The 21,196-nt window shown below is 37.5% G+C and overlaps 1 protein-coding gene across 3 annotated transcripts in view; it reads right to left on the reverse strand.

Moving 5' to 3' along the window:
* The window catches only part of ATF2 (activating transcription factor 2), a 91,605-nt gene that overhangs the window by 40,068 nt on the left and 30,341 nt on the right, over positions 1 to 21,196 (reverse strand). Inside the window, exons 5-8 of one of the 3 annotated variants that reach the window (XM_021075926.1) lie at positions 20,593 to 20,657; positions 12,317 to 12,413; positions 8,977 to 9,095; positions 8,503 to 8,631 (exon numbers count right to left, since the gene is read on the reverse strand). In XM_021075926.1, the coding sequence (XP_020931585.1) occupies positions 8,503 to 8,631; positions 8,977 to 9,095; positions 12,317 to 12,365 (297 nt within the window). In that variant the 5' untranslated portion in view covers positions 12,366 to 12,413; positions 20,593 to 20,657. The remainder of the gene's footprint in view (positions 1 to 8,502; positions 8,632 to 8,976; positions 9,096 to 12,316; positions 12,414 to 20,592; positions 20,658 to 21,196) is intronic. The other 2 variants (XM_021075925.1, XM_021075927.1) reach the window with 2 other exon arrangements.

The raw sequence follows: 21,196 nt of genomic DNA on the forward strand, positions 1-21,196 counted from the left end.
TGATAATATGGAAAACAGTCTTTATATCCAGTAAGAACAAGATAAGTAAATACATTAAGATAAGGATAAAATAAAGTGCAACCATTAAAAATTACGACTTTGAGGGAGTTCTCATTGTGGCTCAGTGGTAACCAACCTGACTAGTATCCATGAGGATGCGGGTTCAATCTCTGGCCTCACTCAGTTGGTTAAGGATCTGGTGTTGGCTTGAGCTGTGGTGTAGGTTACATATGAGGCTCAGATCCCACACTGTTGTGTTGTGGGCCAGCAGCTGTAGCTCTGATTCGACCCCTAGCCCAGGAACTTACATATGCTGTGGGTGGGGCCCTAAAAAGCAAAACAAAACAAAAACAAAAAATAAATAAATAAAAATTATGACTTTGAAAAACTTCTAATGACATGGGAAAATGTTCACTAATCCTGAATATCTAAAGCATGATACTAGGATTCTTTTCTTCATATCTTTGTATCCCTTTATCCTTCTATGTAACTAGTCACTTACATATGTATATTTTTATTTTTTATTTTATTTTGTGTCTTTTTGCCTCTTCTAGGGCTGCACCTGCGGCAGGTCGAGGTTCCCAGGCTAGGGGTCAAATCGGAGCTGTAACCGCTGGCTTACACCACAGCTACAGCAACGCCAGATCTGAGCTGCGTCTGCGACCTATACCATAGCTCATGGCAACACTGGGTCCCCAACCCACTGAGCAAGGCCAGGGATCAAACCCACAACCTCATGGTTCCTAGTCAGATTTGTTAACCACTGAACCACAATAGGAACTCCTACATGTGTATATTTTTAATGTACAAATGCAGGTATATATCTAGGAAAAATGTTTCAAAATACTAGTGATTCTTAGCACTCAATTATGAACTAAAAGGTGGTTTGTATTTTTCTTCCTCGTATTTTTCTGTATTCTTCAAAGTTTTTATAATAAGAATGTACATTTATAATAAGGAAGTGAAAAAAACCCAAAACACCTAAGGTCAAAGCGTCTGTTTACCCAAGTAAATAGTTAACTTTTTCTGCTTACTTCTAGCTTCTCTGCCATGGCAGAAGTTCACTAGTTAGGTTATGGTTTTAGAATAATGTAATCTACAAAATACTGTCATTGCCTCTTTATATGTCCCACTGCCTCTTTCACTGTGCCCCAAAATAAATGTGTTCATTAGATGTGTTAATGAATGAAGAATAATCAAGAGGTACCCATAATAATGGTAAGTGAACACACAATATAGTCCAGGTGGTCCCAGGTCACCAGGGTATTCAGATTCAGGAATGCGGCCCTAAACCATCTACAAAAAGCCTGTACTAAGACAATATCATCACTATTAACTTAGTTGCTATTACCAAAGATCCACTTCTGAGTAGCTATTCCTTTAACCCTTTAAAAGCCTAAATAACCTTCGTTCAAATAATTTTTACTTGTAAGAATTCTTAAGCTGTCACTATATATAAGTAGCAAAAAATTAAATAGCAAAACCCAGAAAAATTAAAATTTATAAATCCTTTAAAAGAAAATTATTATCTAAAATGACTGCTGGAGATGAGGCAAGATGGCAGAAGAGTAGGGGGACAAGCTCGCCCTCTCCCACAAACACAACAAAAAAAAAAACACATCTACATGTAAAACGACTCGCACAGAGTAACAACTGAATGCTGGCAGAACAACTTAAACATCCAAAAACGGCAAGAATCTCTTGACATAACTGGGTAAAACAAGAGAAAAGAGGAGAGAGAGTGAAGGGGAATCAGGACCGGATTGGCACTCCCAAGAGGGAACTGTGAAGGAGAAAGGGAACTCATACCATGGAAAGTCACCTAACTGACGAAAAGATCAACTGAGTCGGAGGTATCTCCAGACTCCAAGAAAAGCACAGAAACAGGTCTGAGATCTAAAAAGCAGAGTGAGAGCCTCACGGATCATCCGAACCACTGGCACCAAAAACGGAGATGCTCGGGTGCGGGCTGGGCACTGAGACCTAGGCCCTGGAGGTTAGTCCCTGGGAGCGGGCTGTGGTTGGCAGTGTGGAGACAGCCTGAGGGATTAGGAAGCGGTATGTCATGGGTGGAGGGAGCAATATGCTAAGGGCTGGGGAGTAGAGAGCCACAATAGAGGAAACCCTGAAGAAGGTCTAGACCCAGAGGAGAGACAAGGCGCCAGTGTTGGGGAGGGAAGAGAAGGGGTGGGCTGCCATAGAATACTCCTTGCGTCCCAGCGTGCACACGTGCCTGCTAGCTAGCAGAAAGCAGAGCTTCCCAGCACATCCCACCCAACCCCTGCACCTGGTCAGAAGCTGCCTGCCATCCTGGTGGGCGGTTTCACCACCCTTGGGAAGCCATCCACCACCGTGGCCTTCCCTGGCCCAGCCTGCCTGCACAGAGGAAACGCCCTACACCTGTGGAGCAAGCTGCCCAGCACCACTTGCCCTCGGGAAGAGTGTGGTGGCCCAGGAGCACCAGGGCAAGCCCTGCCCAGCCACAGGGAGTTCACCTCCGCCACGGAAAAGAAAAACACAAGCAAGATGAAGAAGCTCAGAAACCATTCCCAGTTAAAACAACAGGAGAACTCACCTAAAGCAGTCAACAAACAGACCTCTACAGTCTGACAGACTTGGAGTTCAAAAGGGAGATAGTAAAAATACTGAAGGAATTAAGAGAAGATATGAACAGCAATGTAGACTCCCTCAGAAAGGAACTAGAAAATACAAGGAGAAGCCAAGAAAAACTAGAAAATTCATTTGCACAGGTACAAATGGAGCTAAAGGCAGTAAAAACCAGAATGAATAATGCAGAGGAACAAATTAGTGACGTGGAAGATTGAATAATGGAAATCACCCAAACAGGACAGCAGACAGAAAACCAAATGGAAACACACGAAAACAATAAGAGACCTATGGGATAATGTAAAGCGGGCCGATCTACGCATAATAGTAATTCCAGAAGGAAAAGAAAAAGAAAAGGTGATTGAAAATATATTTGAAGAAATTATCGCTGGAAACTTTCCAAATCCAAAGGATACTGATTTCAAGGTACAGGAAGCACAGAGAGCCCCAAGTAGGTTGAACCCAAATAGACCCCACCAAGACATATTATAATAAAAATGTCAAAAGTTAATGATAAAGGCAGCAAGAGAAAAGCAAAGTGTCAATTATAAGGGAACCCACATAAGGCTATCAGCTGATTTTTCTACAGAAACTCTACAAGCCAAGAGGGAATGGCGAGAGATATTTAAAGCACTGAAAGGAAAAAAAATACGCAACCTAGAATACTCTATCCAGCAAGAATATCATTTAAAATAGAAGAGGAAATAAAGTATTTCTCCAACAAACAAAAGCTCAATGAATACAGCAATACAAAACCCATTCTAAAAGAAATACTGAGTGAAAGGGCTTCCCTAAATTAAAAAAAAAAAAAAAAAAAAAGAGGAAGAACTAGGGTGGAGGAAACCACAATCAGAGAGCAATCACTTAAATAAGCCAGCAGACAGATCTAATCATGAAGATGTTTAAAATTAAATTAAATTAAAAAAAAAAGACATCAAAATCATAAAACGTGGGGAAGGTAGCTAAGAAAATGAATAGATTCTTTTTTTCTTTTTTTAAATTTTATTATGGTAATGAAGTGTTTGAACCTACAGGACTATCAGGCAAACACAATAATAGGAAGGGGTTAACATACTTAAAAAACAGGGCAAGCACAAATCAAAACCGAACAGTACATTCACAAAAAAATGAAAAGTAGTCAAGCAGAAAATAATTGGAGACCATCCAACCAAAAAAAGAAAGGAAGAATGGAGAATCACAGAATTAACTGGAAAACAAAATTGGCAATAAATAAACATCTATCAATTATCACCTTAAATGTCAATGGACTGAATGCTCCAATCAAAAAACACAGAGTAGCTGACTGGATAAAAAAAGCAAAAACCTCCAATCTGCTGTCTGCAAGAAACTCACCTTAGGACAAAGGACACATATAGATTAAAAGTGAGGGGGTGGGAAAAGATCTTTCATGTCAATGGAAAAGACAGGAAAGTAGGAGTTGCAATACTTATATCAGACAAAATAGGCTTTAAAACGAAGGCATAAAGAAAGACAAAGCACACTACTTAATGGTTAAAGGATCCATTCAAGCGGACATTAAAATCATCAACATATATGCCCCAAATATAGGAGCACCCAGATACATACAAAAAATATTAACAGGGGAGTTCCCGTCGTGGCGCAGTGGTTAACGAATCCGACTAGGAACCATGAGGTTGCGGGTTCGGTCCCTGCCCTTGCTCAGTGGGTTAACGATCCGGCGTTGCCGTGAGCTGTGGTGTAGGTTGCAGACGCGGCTCGGATCCTGCGTTGCTGTGGCTCTGGCGTAGGCCAGGGGCTACAGCTCCGATTCGACCCCTAGCCTGGGAACCTCCATATGCTGTGGGAGCAGCCCAAAGAAATAGCAAAAAGACAAAAAAAAAAAAAAAAAAAAAAAATATTAACAGGCATAAAAGGAGAAACTGATGGGAATACAATCATAGTAGGAGACTTTAACACCCTACTCACATCAATGGACAAATACTCTAGACAGAAAACCAATAAAGCAACAGAGATCCTAAAGGAAACAATAGAAAATTTAGACTTAATTGACATTTTCAGGACATTACATCCAAAAAAATCAGAATACACATTCTTCTCAAGTGCGCATGGAACATTCTCAAGAATTGACCACATATTGGGGCACAAAGCTAACCTCAACAAATTTAAGAGCATAGAAATTATTTGAAGCATCTTCTCTGACCACAATGGCATGAAACTAGAAATCAACCACAGGAAAGAAATGAGAAAAAACCTATTACATGGAGACTAAACAACATGTTACTAAAAAAACCAATGGGTCAATGAGGAAATCAAGAAAGAAATTAAAAAATATCTTGAGACAAATAATATGAAGACACAACCTCTCAAAATCTATGGGACGCCGCAAAAGCAGTGCTCAGAGGGAAATTCATAGCAATACAGGCCTTCCTCAAAAAAGAAGAAAAATCTCAAATTGACAACTTAACCCACCACCTAAACGAATTAGAAAAAGAAGAACAAAAAAACCTAAAGTTAGCAGAAGGAAGGAAATCATAAAGATCAAAAAGGAAATCAAGAAAATAGAGATTTGAAAAACAATAGAAAAAAAATCAATAAAACCAAGAGCTGGTTCTTTGAAAAGGTAAACAAAATTGACAAACCTCTGGCTACACTCACCAAGAAGAGGAGAGAAAAAAAACCCAAATAAACAAAATAAGAAATGAAAAAGAGAAGTCACAATAGATACTACAGAAATACAAAAAACCGTAAGAGAATACTATGAACAATTATATGCCAATAAATTTGACAACCTAGAAGAAATGGACAACTTTCTAGTGTCGTACAGTCTGCCAAAACTGAATCAAGAAGAAACAGACCAACTGAACAGACAGATCACTAGAAATGAAATTGAATACATCATAAAAACACTCCCTGCAAAAGTCCAGGACCAGATGTCTTCACAGGAGAATTCTACTAAACATACATAGAAGATCTGGTGCCCATCCTCCTTAAACTTTTTCAAAAGGTCGAAGAAGAAGGAACCCTTCCAAAGACATTCTATGATGCCACCATCACCCTAATTCCAAAACCAGACAAAGATACCACCGAAAAAGAAAACTATCAGCCAATATCTTTGATGAATATAGACGCAAAAATTCTCAACAAAATTTTAGCCAAATGAATCCACCAACATATCAAAAAGATTGAACATTATAACCAGGTGGGATTCATCCCAGGTTCAGAAGGATGGTTCAACATACAACAAATCAATAAACATCATACACCACATTAAGAAAAGTCAAAAACCATATGATCATCTCAACAGATGCAGAAAAAGCAATTGACAAGGTCCAAATTCCATTTATGATAAAAACTCTCATCAAAGTGGGTATAGAGGGAACATTCCTTAACATCATCAAAGCCATTTATGACAAACCCACAGCAAATATAACACTCAATGGAGAAAAACTGAAAGCCTTCTCACTCAAATCTGGAACAAGACAGGGATGCTCACTCTCACCACTGTTATTCAACGTAGTATTGGAAGTCCTAGCCACAGCAATCAGACAAACAAAAGAAATAAAAGGCATCCAAATAGGAAGAGAAGAGATAAAACTGTCACTGTATGCAGATGACATGATACTATACATAGAAAACCCTAAGGACACAACCCAAAAACTACTTGAACTGATCAACAAATTCAGCAAAGTAGCAGGATATAAGATTAACATTCAGAAACTAGTCACATTTCTGTATACTAACAATGAAATATTAGAAAAGGAATACAGAAATACAATACCCTTTAAAACTGCACCACAAAAAATCAAATACCTGGGAATATACCTGACCAAGTAGGTAAAGGATGTACATGCTGAAAACTATAAAACATTAATCAAGGAAATTAAAGAAAATGTAAAGAAACGGAAAGATATTCCACGTTCCTCGATTGGAAAAATTAATATTGTACAAATGGCCATACTACCCAAAGCAATCTATAGATTCAATGCAATCCCTATCAAATTACCCATGACATTTTTCTCAGAACCTAGAACAAACAATTCAAAAATTTATATGGAACCACAAAAAACCCAGAATCGCCAAAGCAATCCTGAGAAACAAAAACCAAGCAGAAGGCATAACTCTTCCAGACTTCAAGGCAATATTACAAAGCCGCAGCCATCAAGACAGTGTGGTACTGGTACCAAAACAGACATACAGACCAATGGAACAGAACAGAGAACCCAGAAATAAACCCAAACACCTATGGTCAATTAATCTTTGACAAGGGAGGGAAGAACATAAAATGGAAAAAAGACAGTCTTTTCAGCAAGTATTGCTGGGAAACCTGGACAGCTGCATGCAAAGCAATGAAACTAGAACACGGTCTTACACCATGTACCAAAATAAACTCAAAATGGCTGAAAGACTTAAATATAAGGCAAGACACCATCAAACTCCTGGAAGAGAACATAGGCAAAACATTCTCTGACAGCAACATCTTGAATATTTTCTCAGGTCAGTCTCCCAAAGCAATAGAAATCAGAGCAAAAATAAACCCATGGGACCTAATCAAACTGACAAGCTTTTGCACAGCGAAGGAAACCAAAAAGAAAACAAAAAGACAACTCACAGAATGGGAGAAAATAGTTTCAAATGATGCAACTGACAAGAGCTTAATCTCTAGGATATAAAAGCAACTTATACAACTCAATGGCAAAAAAGCCAACAACCCAATTGAAAAATGGGCAAAAGATCTGAATAGACATTTCTCCAAGGAAGATATACAGATGGCCAACAAGCACATGAAAAAATGCTCAACATTGCTGACTATTAGAGAAATGCAAATCAAAACTACCATGAGATACCACCTCACACCAGTCAGAATGGCCATCATTAATAAGTCCACAAATAACAAGTGCTGGATGGGGTGTGGAAAAAAGGGAACCCTCCTGCACTGTTGGTAGGAATGTAAGCTGGTACAGCCACTATGGAGAATAGTATGGAGGTACCTTAGAAATCTATACATAGAACTACCATATGACCCTGCAATCCCACTCTTGGGCATATATTTGGACAAAACTTTCCTTAAAAAAGACACATGCACCCACATGTTCATTGCAGCTCTATTCACAATAGCCAAGAGCTGGAAACAACCCAAATGTCCACTGACAGACAATTGGATTCGGACGATGTGGTACATATACACAATGGAATACTACTCAGCTATAAAAAAAAGAATGACATAATGCCATTTGCAGCAACATGGATGGAACTAGAGACTCTCATACTAAGTGAAATAAGTCAGAAAGAGAAAGACAATTACCATATGATATCACTCATATCTGGTATCTAATATACAGCACAAATGAACCTTTCCACAGAAAAGAAAATCAGACTTGGAGAATAGACTTGTGGTTGCCCCAGGGGGGAGAGGGGAGGGAGTGGGAGGGATTGGGAACTTGGGGTCAATGGATGCAAACTATTACTCATGGAATGGATTTATAATGAGATCCTGATATGTAGCACTGAGAACTATGTCTAGATACAACACAGCACGACAATAGGAGAAAAAGATTATGTATACATGTATGCATAATTGGGTCCCCATGCTGTAAAGTGGGAGGAAAAAAAAGTGTGTTGGGGGAAATAACAATAAAAAATAAATTAAAAATAAATAAATAAATAAAATGACTGCTATTCTCCCCAATAATTTTTCTGTGTCTAATAAAAAATGAAGTATCTATAAAAATGGAGTCTTCTTTCCCTGAAATTTCTGAGTATTCACAGGCTTTCACATATAAAACTATTATAATCTGACACTGATTTATGAATAATTTATTACAATAACATATTAGGAAGAAGAAACATTATACTTAAGAGTACTGATTTTTTCCCACTTAGTTTGCATTTCTACCATAAACACCAATTTCTAACCTTATCATCGCTGGTAGTAGACTCTGGATGAGGTAAAGGACTATCTTGGTGAGTTGTTTCTACAACAGAGGGCTCCTCAATTTTGCTTCTTATGATGGGTGTTGCAAGAGGAGATAAATCTAGAGGCATCTAAAACACAAACATTAAGGAAAATGTTGGGAGTTAAAAAAAAGAAACAGCCAATCACTTTATCTAAAATAATAAAGTAGGAACTGAAACTATGATTATTCTATGAGAAGTATTCTTTTTAAATTTCATGGTTAGGAGTTCCTGCTATGGCTCAGTGTCTTAAGAACCTGACTGCAGTGGCTTGGGTTGCTGTGGAGCCATGTGTTCGATCCCTGTCCCAGCACAGTGGGTTAAAGGGTCGACACTGCCACAGCTGTGGCTTAGATTCAATCCCTGGCCCAGAAACTTCCATATGCTGAGGGTGCAGTCATAAAAATAGATAAATAAATTTTATGGTTAACATACTTTTTTAATGTCGTCTTCTGAGGCCTTCTTGAATTCATTCTCAAATGGACTTGCCAACTCATTAAACAAACCCACTTCTTCACAGTTTTTCAAGAATCGTGTTGGTGTTGGGGTCTGATCTGAAATAAATGTCAAGAAGTAATTGCATTAACTTAAAATGCATACAGGACCCTAAAATATCACTAGTAAATTAATAAATTAGCAGGACTGGTTCAGTCAGCTGTTAATTCTCTTTGGAAAGACCTCTTCCTTTAAAGCAAACAAAATTTGGTTAAGTTTTTGTTGTAGTTTAAGATTTTTCCTCTAACTTTATGAACCAAAAAAGTATGAAAAGAAATCCTTCTTGTTCCTCAGTCCACATCTTTTCTCTGAGTAGAGTGACATAAGTATCCTCTACTCAGATCAACTATTATCATCATCTAACGTAATAAAAATTTCTTAAAACTTACATTGTTAAAACTTGTAAAGGCTTAAAATACATGCAATTTGAGGAAAACTAGGACAGGAGCATGTATATTTGCTTTACCTTGGCCCTTCCACTGGTGTTCATAATTTATTACGAAAAGCAAACTTAAGATAAAACAATCTTTAGTAGGCAGATCAGAATACTATAAGGAAGAAAAAGGTTAAAACAAGACCCTCCCCCCTAAAAAAACCCCCACTAAAACAAAACCCTCCTTATTACTGTCTAATTTTCTATTTTAACGCATTTTTCAAGCTTAGTATAAGGGACTATGTCATATACCTGTAGAATGTCCTAGCTTAATTTCTAAGCAGCAAAGGAATGGTCAACTCTGCTTTCTTGAAATTGAAAAATTTTAACTACATTTGAATGTGTACTCATGCTATGTGCATTAAAACATCCACTGAGTGTACATCTACAGAACAAATGCTAAAGTCCATGTTGAAATGAAAAACAGCAAATTTATGAATTTTGTCTGTTTAAGTCTTACTGTTTTCAAGGCTATTCTTATTTATCAGAGTTGGTAGCACATTCGAATTCTATTCATATATAGTTTTAGGGCATCAATTTTAAAGGTTATATTTATTTTAAGGTAAATAAAAGTGTAAGGATGACTCCTGGTTTAAGATAAAATACTCATAAAACCTTTTGTGAAATTAAAATTCAGACATTATTTGTTAACTATTGGGTCCCCAGGGTAGGCCTTACTTATACTGTTTTATGTTCGTCTCCGGCCTAAAATATACCCAGAGTATTAATATGTTTACTATGTATAAATATAACACTAAGATGACATGCTTGTCATACACATTAGTTATAATGTAGGCCCATTTCAGTATTACCAAAATTACTTAAGGTACTTTTGTTATCATTTTACCTAACAGTTAGTTTGCAACACACATAACCTTTACCCCTCAAAAGACTTACAGAACTGTATTATAGCAAGGGCCCAGCAGGTCCATAATGACTGAATCAGTAAAATGAACCTATATTTGATTCTCCTGAACAGCCAAAGGGGTTTGTCTATCTAAGCTCAAGAGAAGGCTCCTATTTTGTATTAAAAGGAGAGAAGTCCTAAAAATAAAATACATATGCATAACTCACTTTTACCAGTAATTACGGTAATGATCAGGCTTGAAAAGAAAAATCAACAAAGGCACAACTTTAAACATGCAGATGGCTTACAGCTATTGATCATCAATATATACCACACACATCATGCATTACATTGTACAGTAATACCAAACCATCTCAACATATATTAGTAAAAAATGGACAAGTACAATGTTTTAATGTAGTCTATTTTTCTATTGCATTAAATGTGAACAGATACATTTTTATATTCTAAAAACCAACCTCAAAACATTCTTGAGTTAAATGTTACAGAGAGAGATATGGCTCTAAGGCAAGAAGTTCCAGAAAAGCAGGGACCTTCATGCCTAGGAGAGTGAACTTTCTAGGCTGTTGTTGTTATTTTGTTTGATTGTGCTTCTGGTTCTCTTTTAATGTCTGATGCACACCTTACTCTTGTCTGCTCCCTTTTACTCAAAGAAACGAAGATATGTTGAATGTTCCTCTATACTTTTCCTAAATAAACTGTTTTGGTAAATTACCAACTTTGTTACCTCTAGTTTTTTCAATACAAAAATTTTCATATTGAAATGACAGGAAGAACCATCTATTTTCCTCATTATCTTCTAAAGCATTACATTTGATCTCTATGTTGGAGAGTCAGTATTCAGGCATAATTCCAGACTTACAAAAAAATATAACCTGAGTTTTATAAGAGAAAAAAAAAATTAAAGGTGAATTTGAATATTTATAAGTGAAGCTGTGGTTATGACACAAAAAGGATTGAAGTTTATATAAGTATATTAAATTTTATATAAAACTTTGTTTTCTTATGACAATACTTATAAAAACATACAGAATGAAATTAAATGGTATGTGTGTGTATAACAGATGTGTGCATATATATATTTACATAACCCAAAAGGGATAACTAATATAGCATGGAAAGACAATAAACCAATGCACGAATGGGGTTTCTCTTTTCACATACTAAAAGATAATCATTTGCTTAGGTGATACTGTATGTTCACAGGAGCAACATACAAAAAAAAAAGCACTGAATGAATTTAATCCTCCTTTATTGAGAGTATTTTACTAAACAGAGATGTTTAGTCCAAAAAGAAATATAAACAAAATCTTAATAAACAGGTCTGCTAACTGCTCTTTCTCCAACAGGAAGAGTGTGATCATCTATCTTCGTACAGCACTGCAAAGCAGGTGTAAACAGCAAAAAGAAATGTGGACTGGAGTTCCATTGTGGCATGTGGAAACAAACTTGACTAGTATCCATGTGGACACGGGTTTAATTCCTGGCCTTGCTCAGTGGGTTAAGGATCTGGCATTGCCATGAGCTGTGGTGTAGGTTACAGATGTGGCTCAGATTTGGTGTTGCTGTGGCTGTGGTGTAGGCCGGCAGCTGTAGCTCTGATTCAGCCCCTAGCCTGAGAACTTCCACATGCCTCAGGTGCAGCCCTTAAAAAAAAAAAAAAAATGGACTAAACATTGCATTAGTTCAATTACCAGTTAAATGTAAATTGTAGAGATGGTATGAATGCCCCTAGAATTATAATTAACTTCCACGAAAAAGTAACACTGAACACTACATTTGAAAACCACACAAAAAAGTGAAATGAATGGTCAAAAGGAACATGAAAATGTCATGGGTAAAATACATGTTGTCAACATTTATTGTAAATGAAGCCACTGGGATATCACCAGACTATATTATTTACAGAGAATACACAAAAATTGTGCACATTCCAGGTGAAATATGTAGATAAGCTATTAATAAAAGCATATACTAACCAGCCACAATGACACTGTCATTACGTGCTGGACCAAATTTCAGTGTCATCTCATGTTTATGTTTATGGACAGCCAAATGATCCTCGTTGGTAAAACGCTGTGGCAAAAAGTTTTAAAATATAGTTAAGATTTTCAATTTGATCACATAAGTTAAATAAGGAAATTCATTTCCACAACATGTAAAACCACCACTAACAAAGACATAGCAGTTTGTTAACTATATAGAATCTATTGTTAGCACAGGTAAACATATTAGATTCCACATAATCATAGAAAAACCATTATCCAAGAATAAGCAATACTGATATAAATACTAGGTCACATAACTCATTTGAGAGCATTTAAAAACAAAGCCTGAGGCAAAGAAACTATGTATTTCATTTGGACACTAAAAATAGACCACTATTATTTTTTTTGCCATGTCATAGTAGAATATAGACCATGGCATAGGATGGATGACTTTTGAAGAAAGCATTGTATTTTACTTGGATTTCAGGTTACTTACCACTTTTAAAATGAGAACTTTCTGGAGTTCCCATTGTGGCTCAAGGGTTAACAAGCCCCACTAGGATCCATGAGGATGCGGGTTCGATCCCTGGCCTCGCTCAGTGGGTTAAGGATCCAGTGTTGCCATGAGCTTTGGTGTAGGTCACACACACGGCTCAGATCCTGCGTTGCTGTGGCTGTGGCTATGGCCAGTAGCTGTAGCTCCAATTTGACCCCTAGCCTGGGAACCTCCATATGCCTCCTCAGGTGCAGTCCTAAAAAGCAAAAAAAAAAAAAAAAAAAGAAAAAAAAAAAGAACTTTCTTATAAAAATATTACTCCTGGACAAATTAAGAAGTAAATCACACCCTTTATATTTATGTTACCACATAAAAAAAGAATGCCTCTATTATAATGTAGCAAAGAAAGAGCAACCAATACAATAATAAAGCAATTCATTTAAAAATAAAATTTTAACTTAAAGTCATTTTTCATTATTTTGTTTCTTATACTAAAAAATGAAGCAAAATTATTTTTAAAGCTAAAGCTACACATAACTTGGATAGGTTCTATGCCAAAGGTGACATTTATGATTACAACAAAATAAATGCATTGTTTAAATACCTCCTGTGTCTGGACATCAATCTTTATGAAGATGTTCCTTACCTTTAGCAACATTTATAACTGAAAATAGGGAACACTTACTTTCTGTTATTTCAGAGCAACAATTATAAAATGCCAAATTAAGAGATCTAAACTCACTCTCTAGTCTATATCTTTATATATGGGGATGATAAAATTATATAAATTTGTACTTGGTTCCACTGAGTCACCAAAAATAGATTCCTTCTATTGTGGTCCCACCACCCCCTATCCAATTCATTATATTCCTTTCATGCAACTAATGATAGCAGCTTTAAGGTAACCTTAAGATAATGTCAGAGAATGAAACACTTCTTTCCATTTTGCTTTTTATTCTAAATATTACAAGTATGACCTTACTATATTATCCTTAGCCCAGCCCACAAGCCCCTCACACTATAAAAGTTAATCCCTTTCATTATTTCATATTCCATTAGGTTCTGCAGTTTCTTGCTTATAGCACCTATTAATACTATACTGATATTTCCTTATGTCCTTTTAAGTAGGCTAAGCTCCCACCATTTGAGCACCTCCCAGAGTTAGCATATAGTAAGTAGTCAATAAATGCTAACTGAAAGAATGAACTCTTTACAATAAAAGAAATGAGTCTTCAAGCCCAGTTTAAAGGAAAAACAAAAAACAAAAAACTCACAAACTCCATCAAATCACAGACTATTCCTTAAGGTGAATGAAGCCTTAATTTAATTTGGTCATATTTTGCTCTCAGTAAGACTTGCTTACCACTAAGTCTTAGTTACTACACACGAGTGGAGAATTATCATTACATGAACCCTCTTCAGAATCTGCTTGTATTCCCATTGAACGTGAGTGTCCAGATGCAAACAAAACCTCTGTCCCTTATTCATTTACCAAGCATCAATTACAGGCACTAGGATCATAATCCAGCTCCTTCACACTCAAGTGCTATTTTTCTATTGCTCCATCATTCTAAGATTCCTTCCCAAAAGTGGAGAAGTAAGTAGTAGTCATCCCTTGAATGAGTGGGGAAAAACAAAGCTCTTGGAGAATGAACATAGAGTGTATACTGGCGTTACTTTATTAATTTTTACTTTGCATTACAGTTTCGAATGTACGAATCTTACATATCACACTACGAAGTATCTTAAAGTAAGATTCACTTTATGTTCCATAGAACCTAACAATATGGCTTTTCCACTGAGGGTAATCATTAAATATTTGTGAATGAATGCATTTTGGTAGAGATCTTAAATAAATAGCAAAGTCAGCATAATTAACAGATAAGAAGAGCTTGGAAAGTTATCTCCTAGGAACTTTATTCTAACAGTATCCTCTGCTTAGATATTGATTTGTACACAGATATCCAAATCAAACAGCAACTACATGTAGAATAAATAACACTACCATTACATTTTGTATAAAACATAGGAAAACAGGTACCAAGGCAGCTAAAGGGATTCTAAAAAACATTAAGGATCACAGGAATAGTAAAAGGGGAAGCACAGGGAATGTACAGATCAAATCTCCCTAAATGCTATTTATAAAGGAATTGTTGATCATATAATGATATTTACATACGTGGGTAAAATACACTGTAATTGATACTTCAAAGAAGTGAGTTTAAACTTGGCTAACATCTGAGCAAACTTCTCTCTAACAAGAAACTTAAAAAGACAATGTCAAAAGGGAGTCACCTGGAAAATATATATATGAATGAGTGAAATTCATTCTTTTTTCAACAAATACTTAAAAGTAGCTATTACAAGCTAACATTTTTGCAGAATCTATCTGAATTGCTTCCCCAAAGTTTATTCTAAAAATAAGTTTTGCAGAAAAATTGTTTGTTATTGTATAATAATTCAATAACATATTGAATTCATATAATTTCTTTTTTCCAGGCAATTGAAATCCCAATGCAAATTATTATAGATATTCAGTGTTTTGTTAACAAGAAGACTTTGAGTATACAGCTGAATAAACGATGGGAAAGAAAGGCAGTAAAGAAAGACAGGACAGGATAACCACCTCCCTTAAAAGGTTAAAAAGGAAGGGTAACCTGACAGATGGGAGGGAGGTGAAATATTTGCTTATTTTTTTTAACTTTTTAGGGCTGCACCCGTGGCATGGAGGTTCCCAGGCTAGGGGTCTAATCAGAGCTACAACTGCCGGCCCACACCACAGCTACAGCAACGCAGGATCTGAGATGCATCTGTGACCTACAGCAAACTCACGACAATGCCAGACCCTTAACCCATGGAGTGAGGCCAGGGATCTAACCCGCAACCTCATGGTTCCTAGTCGGTTTTGTTTCCGCTGTGCCGTGACGGGAACTCCAGCTTCTATTAGAAATGAATTTAGGTTCTGGTATCTAAGAAATCTGTGTTTCCAAGGCTTGAACACTCTTCCTACCAGAATGAACTTTCTAGGAAATCAGTCACTTTGCATTTAATACACGTATTCACATCCAGGATATAGATTATTATTCCTGTTTAAAACATTAGAAGTTCCCTTGTGGTACAGTGGGTTAAGGATCCAGCATTGTTGCTGCAACCGCTTGGATCACTACTGTGGTGTGGGTTTGATCCCTGGCCTGGGAACTTCCATATGCCATGGGTGTGTCCAAAAAAACCCCGAGAGTTCCTGTTGTGGCTCAGCAGAAACGAATCTGACTAGTATCCACGAAGACACAGGTTCAATCCCTGACCCCACTCAGTGGGCTAAGGATCCGGCATTGCCATGATCTGTGGTGTAGGTGACAGATGTGGCTTGGATTTGGCGTTGCTGTGGTTGTGGTGTAGGCTGGCGGCTACAGTTCCGATTCGACCCCCAGCCTAGCAACCTCCATATGCCGTGGGTGCAGCCCTAAAAAGACAACAACAAAAATCCAAACCCAACAGATTAAAAAGGTACAATTACGTTATAAGGCTCATTTCACTACTTCTTTCACTAGCTGAAGGATTCTATTCAACATCAGGAAGTTACTGATTACACACACACACACACACCCCTTCACTGAAACTTTGTAAAACAGCTTCCTGGCCTGGTGCAGTAGGTTAAGGATTCAGCATTGCCACAGCTGTGGCTCAGATTTAATTCCTGGCCTAGGAATTTCCACATGTCAGGGATGCAGCCATTTAAAAAAAAAAAAAAAGTACTACCCAGCTTAGCCAGGCTCAGACTCCAAATGCCTTTCTGCTATGTCTCCAAATTCAAAATCATCCTGAAAACTATGACAAGGAATGCTAGCTATCCCTCAATATCTATTATTCTTTTTCCCTTCAATAAAAGAACTCCTGGATTTTAGGCAAGCATTTGGCTGCCCAGTACAAAGACCACATTTTCTAGCTTTCTTTGCAGTTAGGTGACCATGTGATTGGGTTGGGGCCAAAAGAATGAGTGAAAATTATTTGCAATACTTCCAGTTAATGTTCCTAAAATGATGGGTAAATATGTGCTCTGTTCTGCTTCCCCTTCTCCCTTCCTTATTACTGGAATGTGGACTGATGTCAGGAGTTGGAATAGCCATCCTGGACCTAAAAGTGGGAGTCACATGTTGAGGGTTACAAAATAGCCAGCCCTGGGACTCATACTTCTGGGCTATTAGATAAAAAACAAACTACTCAATCTATTGTTAACGTTGAGTCCTTGTCAGCCTGAACCCCAAGTAACACAAGGGGCTAAAAATTTACCGTCCCTAAGTCCCTTTAAAACAGTGTGCCACAGCTTCTAAAAGAAATTTATTTTGTGCAATGGAATAAACAGAAGTGTAATTTTTTATGGTGACTGTATTGAAGAAAATATGTTTTTACGTCTGAGTTTTAATATGCTTTCTTTTCTCTATTCAAACTGTCCACACCTCTTCCCTGCTTTTCACTCTCAGTTACTATGGATAAACTGTCACGGTCCTATCTAAGGCCAGTCCCTCCACCTGAACACATCCTTGTAAGGACCTCATTTCTGTATGTCTACAGTGTCCAATATGCTGTAATAGTCCCATCTTTAAAATTCAGAACAAATAAAACGGCTCCATTTTATTTATTTTGGCTGTACCTGCAGAAGTTTCCAGACCAGGGACTGAATTCATGCCGCAGTAGTAACCCAAGCTGCCCGAGTGACAATACCAATCCTTAATCCACTGTGCCACAAGGGAATTCTAAAAAACCTCATCTTCAGTCCTCTTTTAGCAGTATTTTACTCTTTCCTTCAAGCTAAATTCCAAAAGGTATCATATGAGGTCTCTACTTCCGGTTCTCCACATTTACTCCTCAGGCTAGCTTCAATTTCATTGCTGTCACTGCTGCTTCACTGCAGCTACTCTTGTCATGGTGTCTAATAATCCTCATATTTCTAAATCCAATAATAAAGACTAAATTCTCACCTTATCCTATTAACTATATGAGTACACTGTTCCCCCACAGTCTGAAATACTTTTTTCTACTTGACTTCAACAGCACAATTTTCTTCATCATCTGCTGCTTCTCAGCCTCCTTTGTTATATCATCCCACCTTTCTGACTTCTAAACACTGGAATGCCTTAAAACTTAGTTCTCACCCTTCCTCTCTATCTCACTATTTAAATATTGAAGTAATCTAAAGAAATATGAGTATTATAGATGATCAGACAAAATGTATTACAAACCTTCACAATGTAAAAATAATTATTCTCAGAAATCAAGGGAGGGGAAAAGAGAAGTAAAATGAAGAATGAAGTTAACTCCTTTCATAGGGAATCTAAAAAACAATTATTTCTTTTTTTTGGCTTACACCTGCAGTATGCTGAAGTTCCTAGGCCAGGAATCAAACCTGTGCCACAGCAAAGACCTAAGCCCCAGAGATGACAACACCAGAGCCTTACCCTGCTAAGCCACCAGAGAACTCCAAAAACAATTCCGACTTCTTAATATTTTTCGTATTTTTTTAAAATTTTAGTTTATTTATTGCATTTTAGAGCTACACCCATGGCATGGAAGTTGCTAGGCTAGGGGTCGAATTAGAGCTGCAGCTATAGGCCTGTGCCACAGCCACAGCAATGCAGGATCCGAGCTGTGTCTGCTATCCACACCACAGCCCACGGCAACACCGGACACTTAACCCACTGAGTGAGGCCAGGGATTGATCCTTATCCACACCAGTTGCATTTGTTACTGCTGAGCCACAACAGGAACTCCTTAGTCTTTTAACCAATTTTATGATACACAACACACATGTTCTTATATTCTGCAATACATTTTTTTCTTCTGTTGAATTTAAGTGGATTTTTAAAACTATGATAAGCTCCCCTGCACACTTTACCCAGCTTCAGCAATTATCTCTACTTACCACTCACCCACATCAATTTCTTTTTTTTTAAGCCAACCCCAGGTATTAATTTACCAGGAAAATATTTCAGTACTTGTCTGTGACACACTGTAAAATATAGCCACAAATTCCTTCCATTATCATATGCACCCTTCTTCCTTTGCAATGTGATTAAGGCTGGTTTTCCCGTCCAAAGGAGGGTACCTATCTTTTCTCCACTCTTTGATTCTGGGCTGTTTTGGTGACTTGCATTGATCAATATAGGACAGGGCAGAAGTGATGCCCTGTCACTTCCAAACTGAAGCTTCAAGGAGCTTTACAGTTTCTGCTTCTATTCCCCTGAAATACTGCTTCCCAAAAGACTGTCAACTAACAAATATACCAAAAATATATCTAACAACTTTAGGCATACATCTTTTCAAAGTTTTGACAGTGTTATCTTTGGGACAGAGTTCCAGAAATGGGATTCTGAAGTCAAATGGTAAATGGATTTCAAATTTTGCTAGATACTGCCCAACTCCCTCCAGGGAGTATGCCATCTTGCATTTTTACCAGCAATGAATGAGAGTGCAGGAGTATTTTTAATATCACAGAAGTAAAGTGGTTACTGCTTTGCCAAAAGTATAAATATTCTTATGGTAGAAAATAATCATAGAAAGACTGATTTATAGGCAGGATAACTAGAAATGTTGCAAATACATAAGGAGGAACAGTGGGTGGACTTTGGGGCCTGATAAAAGTGCTGGGACACCCTTGTTACCTCTGCAGAAGACCTCATCATAGGGAGGTTCTCCTTCCTCTTCGTGGCAGGCTAAGGGGTAGTTTACTTCTCAGTCTCTTGGCTATTTGTGCCATAGACACAGATTGGGCATATACTCTATCTGAAACAGTCTGCTGTGGGAACTTAATGACTATTAAAAAGTTCCCAGACTTCCTGCTTTACTCCTGGGATGCATCGTGTAATGTTCCATTTGCCTCACCTCATCAGGTAAGGAAGCATGAACAGTGCCTATAAAGAGTTTGTATATGCATAAGTAGATTGTGTAATTTTTCTGAGCAATTTAAAATACTTTCTTGACCTAAAGGGTATCTCATGTCCATTTATCTAATTTCCCTAATTTTACTGATTCATTCTTTCACTGGTTCTGTCTTCCGGATAGGAAGACAGCCTGTCCCCGGGAGTTGGGATGGAGGCAGGAGAGGGAAAGGACAGCTTTGGGATAGAGGCACTAAAAACTGGGGGAAGGCTGCATGGTACTACTTCGACTTCTTGGGTTCTCATTCTCCTTGATCTTGTATTGGCATGTAGCCTTCATTTGGAAGCTCTCTTAAGTAAATTTAAATGTAATGTTTTTTATAAAAAATGGTGTATGTATATTACTAAAGAGTCGATCACAAGATAACAATTCCGATGATTTTAAGAAGAGAAGAATAGGACAAAAAAATAAGGAACTTGTTTGAGACTGGGTTTCCAAGAATGATTCCTAGAAAGCACAGCAAAACTGGTCCTGGTCCAAAGGCTGGATCTAGAAACACAATGTATTAGCTGTAATTCAGGGATTACAGAATCGTTCTGTGTCTGTCCAATCCACTCCAGCAAAATGGATGACTTGAGTAATAACACCTTTCATTTATTTCAGCCCCAAATCCAAGGAATAAATTTAACTTACCAGAATGAGTAAATCTGGTTGATGGTACCTAAAATCATATCCAGGATTCTAGGTGCAAAGGATTTGGGAATTTGCAGTTTATAGCTTTCTTGAATTTACAGAAAAATACATATAAAATACACCTCCAAAATATATGTCAAATCAGTCTATTTCTCCATATGTCCATTGTTACCACATAGTCTAAGCCACCATTATCTCTCACCTGACTGCTGCCAGTCTCTACTTTCCCTGCTTCCACTATTAGTTCAGCAACGGCTTTTCATTGCTCTGTGAAAAAAAATCAAATACCTTATCACAGTCAACAAAAGCCCTATGGACTATGGACTCTTTTTATCCTGTACCTTTCTGACCTCATCTCGCCCTCATCCTTATTAATCACTATATACTCCAACCACAATAGTCATCTTTTTGTTCTTAAACACATCAAATACCTCTCCTCCCTCAGGGCCTTTATATATGCTATTCTTTCAGTGTGGAAAACTCTTCCTCCAGGTATGTGTCGGGTTTGCTCCATCTTCACTAGAATGTCACCTTATTACAGAGGCATTCCCTGATCAACCTATCTAAAATATCACCAACCCTGTATAACTCCTCTCTTTTCCTTGCTCTACATCACTGGATGACATGTAAACTAAAAATCTTGGGATACCACTATACCCTCACCAGAATGACTAAAACTGAGACTATCCAAAACAACTTTTTTAAAAAGAAAACTAGGAGTTCTCTTGTGGTGCAGTGGGTTAAGGATCCGGCATTGTCACTGCAGCAGTTTGGGATGCTGTTGTGATGCAGGTTCACTCCCTGTC

Source organism: Sus scrofa, chromosome 15, assembly GCF_000003025.6.
Source record: "Sus scrofa isolate TJ Tabasco breed Duroc chromosome 15, Sscrofa11.1, whole genome shotgun sequence".
NCBI lineage: Eukaryota > Metazoa > Chordata > Mammalia > Artiodactyla > Suidae > Sus > Sus scrofa.